Source organism: Oncorhynchus gorbuscha, linkage group LG11 (genome assembly GCF_021184085.1).
Source record: "Oncorhynchus gorbuscha isolate QuinsamMale2020 ecotype Even-year linkage group LG11, OgorEven_v1.0, whole genome shotgun sequence".
In the NCBI taxonomy this organism is placed as follows: domain Eukaryota; kingdom Metazoa; phylum Chordata; class Actinopteri; order Salmoniformes; family Salmonidae; genus Oncorhynchus; species Oncorhynchus gorbuscha.
Window position 1 is genome coordinate 11,577,913 of NC_060183.1, and position 2,500 is coordinate 11,580,412.

General features: G+C 47.4%; 1 protein-coding gene across 1 annotated transcript in view; it reads right to left on the reverse strand.

The window, feature by feature from the left end:
- LOC123989605 (voltage-dependent T-type calcium channel subunit alpha-1G-like) overlaps positions 1-2,500 on the reverse strand; it is a 267,332-nt gene that overhangs the window by 62,824 nt on the left and 202,008 nt on the right. The window contains 1 exon segment of the mRNA XM_046290729.1: positions 2,112-2,221. Coding sequence (XP_046146685.1) covers positions 2,112-2,221 — 110 coding nt within the window.

Here is a 2,500-nt window from a genome sequence, read left to right on the forward strand (position 1 = left end):
TGTCTGCTAATTCATCATATTTCTCTTCATTTGCCAGGGTCCAGTGTGTGTGTGTGTGTGTGTGTGTGTGTGTGTGTGTGTGTGTGTGTGTGTGTGTGTGTGTGTGTGTGTGTGTGTGTGTGTGTGTGTGTGTGTGTGTGTGTGTGTGTGTGTGTTCCCTGAGGGCAGGGTACGACGCAACTCGATAGTTTCTCCATGATGTCAGCATCTACTCAGAATGGATGAATCAACACTACAGGAAATAACTTTAAACACAATGATTTTATATTGGACCCCTGAAGGGCCTGTCTACCTGTGTGTATGTGTGCGTGTGTGTTCATGTGTGTGTGTTCAAGAATATATGTGTGTGTGTGTGTGTGTGTGTGTGTGTGTGTGTGTGTGTGTGTGTGTGTGTGTGTGTGTGTGTGTGTGTGTGTGTGTGTGTGTGTGTGTGTGTGTGTGTGTGTGTGTGTGTGTGTGTGTGTGTGTATATATAGTCCTGTGTGTGCATGGCTGTGTGTGCATGGCTGTGTATGTGTGTGCAGTGTGTGTGCAGTGTGTGTGTGTGTGTGTGTGTGTGTGTGTGTGTGTGTGTGTGTGTGTGTGTGTGTGTGTGTGTGTGTGTGTGTGTGTGTGTGTGTGTGTGTGTGTGTGTGTGTGTGTGTGTGTGTGTGTGTGTGTGTGTGTGTGTGCACATGCAGTAGAAAATTAGAGGGAGTGAAGAAGATGCGTCTAGCACCTTGCTGATGCCAACCTGGCATGTTGGATTCAATATGGCATTGTCTAGATATATTGCTGTATATTTGAGAGAGAGAGAGAGAGAGAGAGAGAGAGAGAGAGAGAGAGAGAGAGAGAGAGAGAGAGAGAGAGAGAGAGACCATTGCCATGGCAATCTCCAGGATGGGACATTCCCACAGACCCTGTCAGCATGGAAACGGTTTGAGGTGTGAAGACTGATGAAGCTTGAATCACCAAACTAATGTTACTGTGTGAATTAAAATACTGTTTTGATTTGGTTTGAAATTTGAGATTGTCTTCATTGCAATTGTTTTCTGATTGATGTTTTCAAAAGTGCCAGCAGCATAACATCCTGCAGCCCACTGCTGACTTGCCTCTGAAGCTAGGAAGAGTTGGTCCAGTAGGAGATACGCCGGTCTGATAAAATATCCCAATGCCCCAGGGCATTGATTGGGGACATTGCCCTGAGTAAGGTGCTGTCATTCCGATGGAACGTTGAACAGATGCCTCTCTCTGTGGTCACTAAAGATCCCATGGCACATATCATAAGAGTAGGGGTGTCCTGATTACATTCCCATTCTGGCCCTCATACCATCACGGCCACCTAATCATCTTCAGCTTCCAATTGGCTCATTCATCTCCCCTGTAACTATACCTCAAATGACATGTTCTCAGTCAACGTAACTGGTGAAAAAAAAATATGTTGAAAAGTGTCTGGATTTAAATGGTATGTTTGTAGGTTTCTTGGTAATCAGGCTGTTGTTTGGTCACATCATTCAAACAGAGTTGATTAGAATCTGGGTGTTCCTGCATTTTGTTTTCACTAGGAAAGTGCAAAGAAAAGTTCATTCAGGTCGGGGGCCGGGGGGGTGGGGGTAGATGTTACAACGGGCAAAACGGGGTGACGTAAGCGACTTGAGCGTGGTATGATCGCCGGTGCCAAGCGCGTCGGTTTCTCAGAAATGGACGGCCTCCTGGGCTTTTCACCTACGACAGCGCCTAGGGTTTATCACTTAAGGGCCTATAGCAGTTATCCACATGATGATGGACTGAGATGAATGTAGTTTATTATTATCAAACGCAATTTCAACCTCGACTATGTTCAGTGGGGAAGCCAAGGGTTTTAAAGCTACGATAAAGCTACGATAGCACTGTGTTTTACGAGCGTTTAACAAGGCAGTTTGTATTCATAAAGGCCTAACAGAGAGAGCTTTCCGCCGATGCACCTTTCCACTAACTCACAAACATCGCTGCCTCGCCTCTTCTGAAGGGGCCTCTGGAATGTATCAGGTCCCCCCCCCATGTCCATATAATCATATTCATTATGGACTAAAAAACATAAAACCTGATCCTGGACCAGCACTCCTACTCTGAGACAAAGTGTGACCTCTGACCTGTCCTTGAAGAAGCGTCGTAAGCCGAAGGCCACCAGCTTGAAGACAGACTCCAGGACGAAGATGAGGGTGAAGATGTAGTTGCAGATCTTCAGCGCCTCGTCCAACTCCTGGAGAGCGAGAGGGAGGGAGGGAGGGAGGGAGGGTGGGAGGGAGGGAGGGAGGGAGAGGAAGGGGAGAGGGAGGGAGGAATGGAAGGAGAGGAATGGAAGGAGAGGGAGGGGTGGTGGGAGGGAGGTAGGGAGGGAGGAATGGAAGGAGAGGGAGGGAGGAATGGAAGGAGAGGGAGGGAGGAATGGAAGGAGAGGAAGGGGGAGGAGTTGGAACGAGGATTAGTATTACAATATTCCATAGGTTTCAGTTATTATAGTCTCTCTCCTCTGATGTCC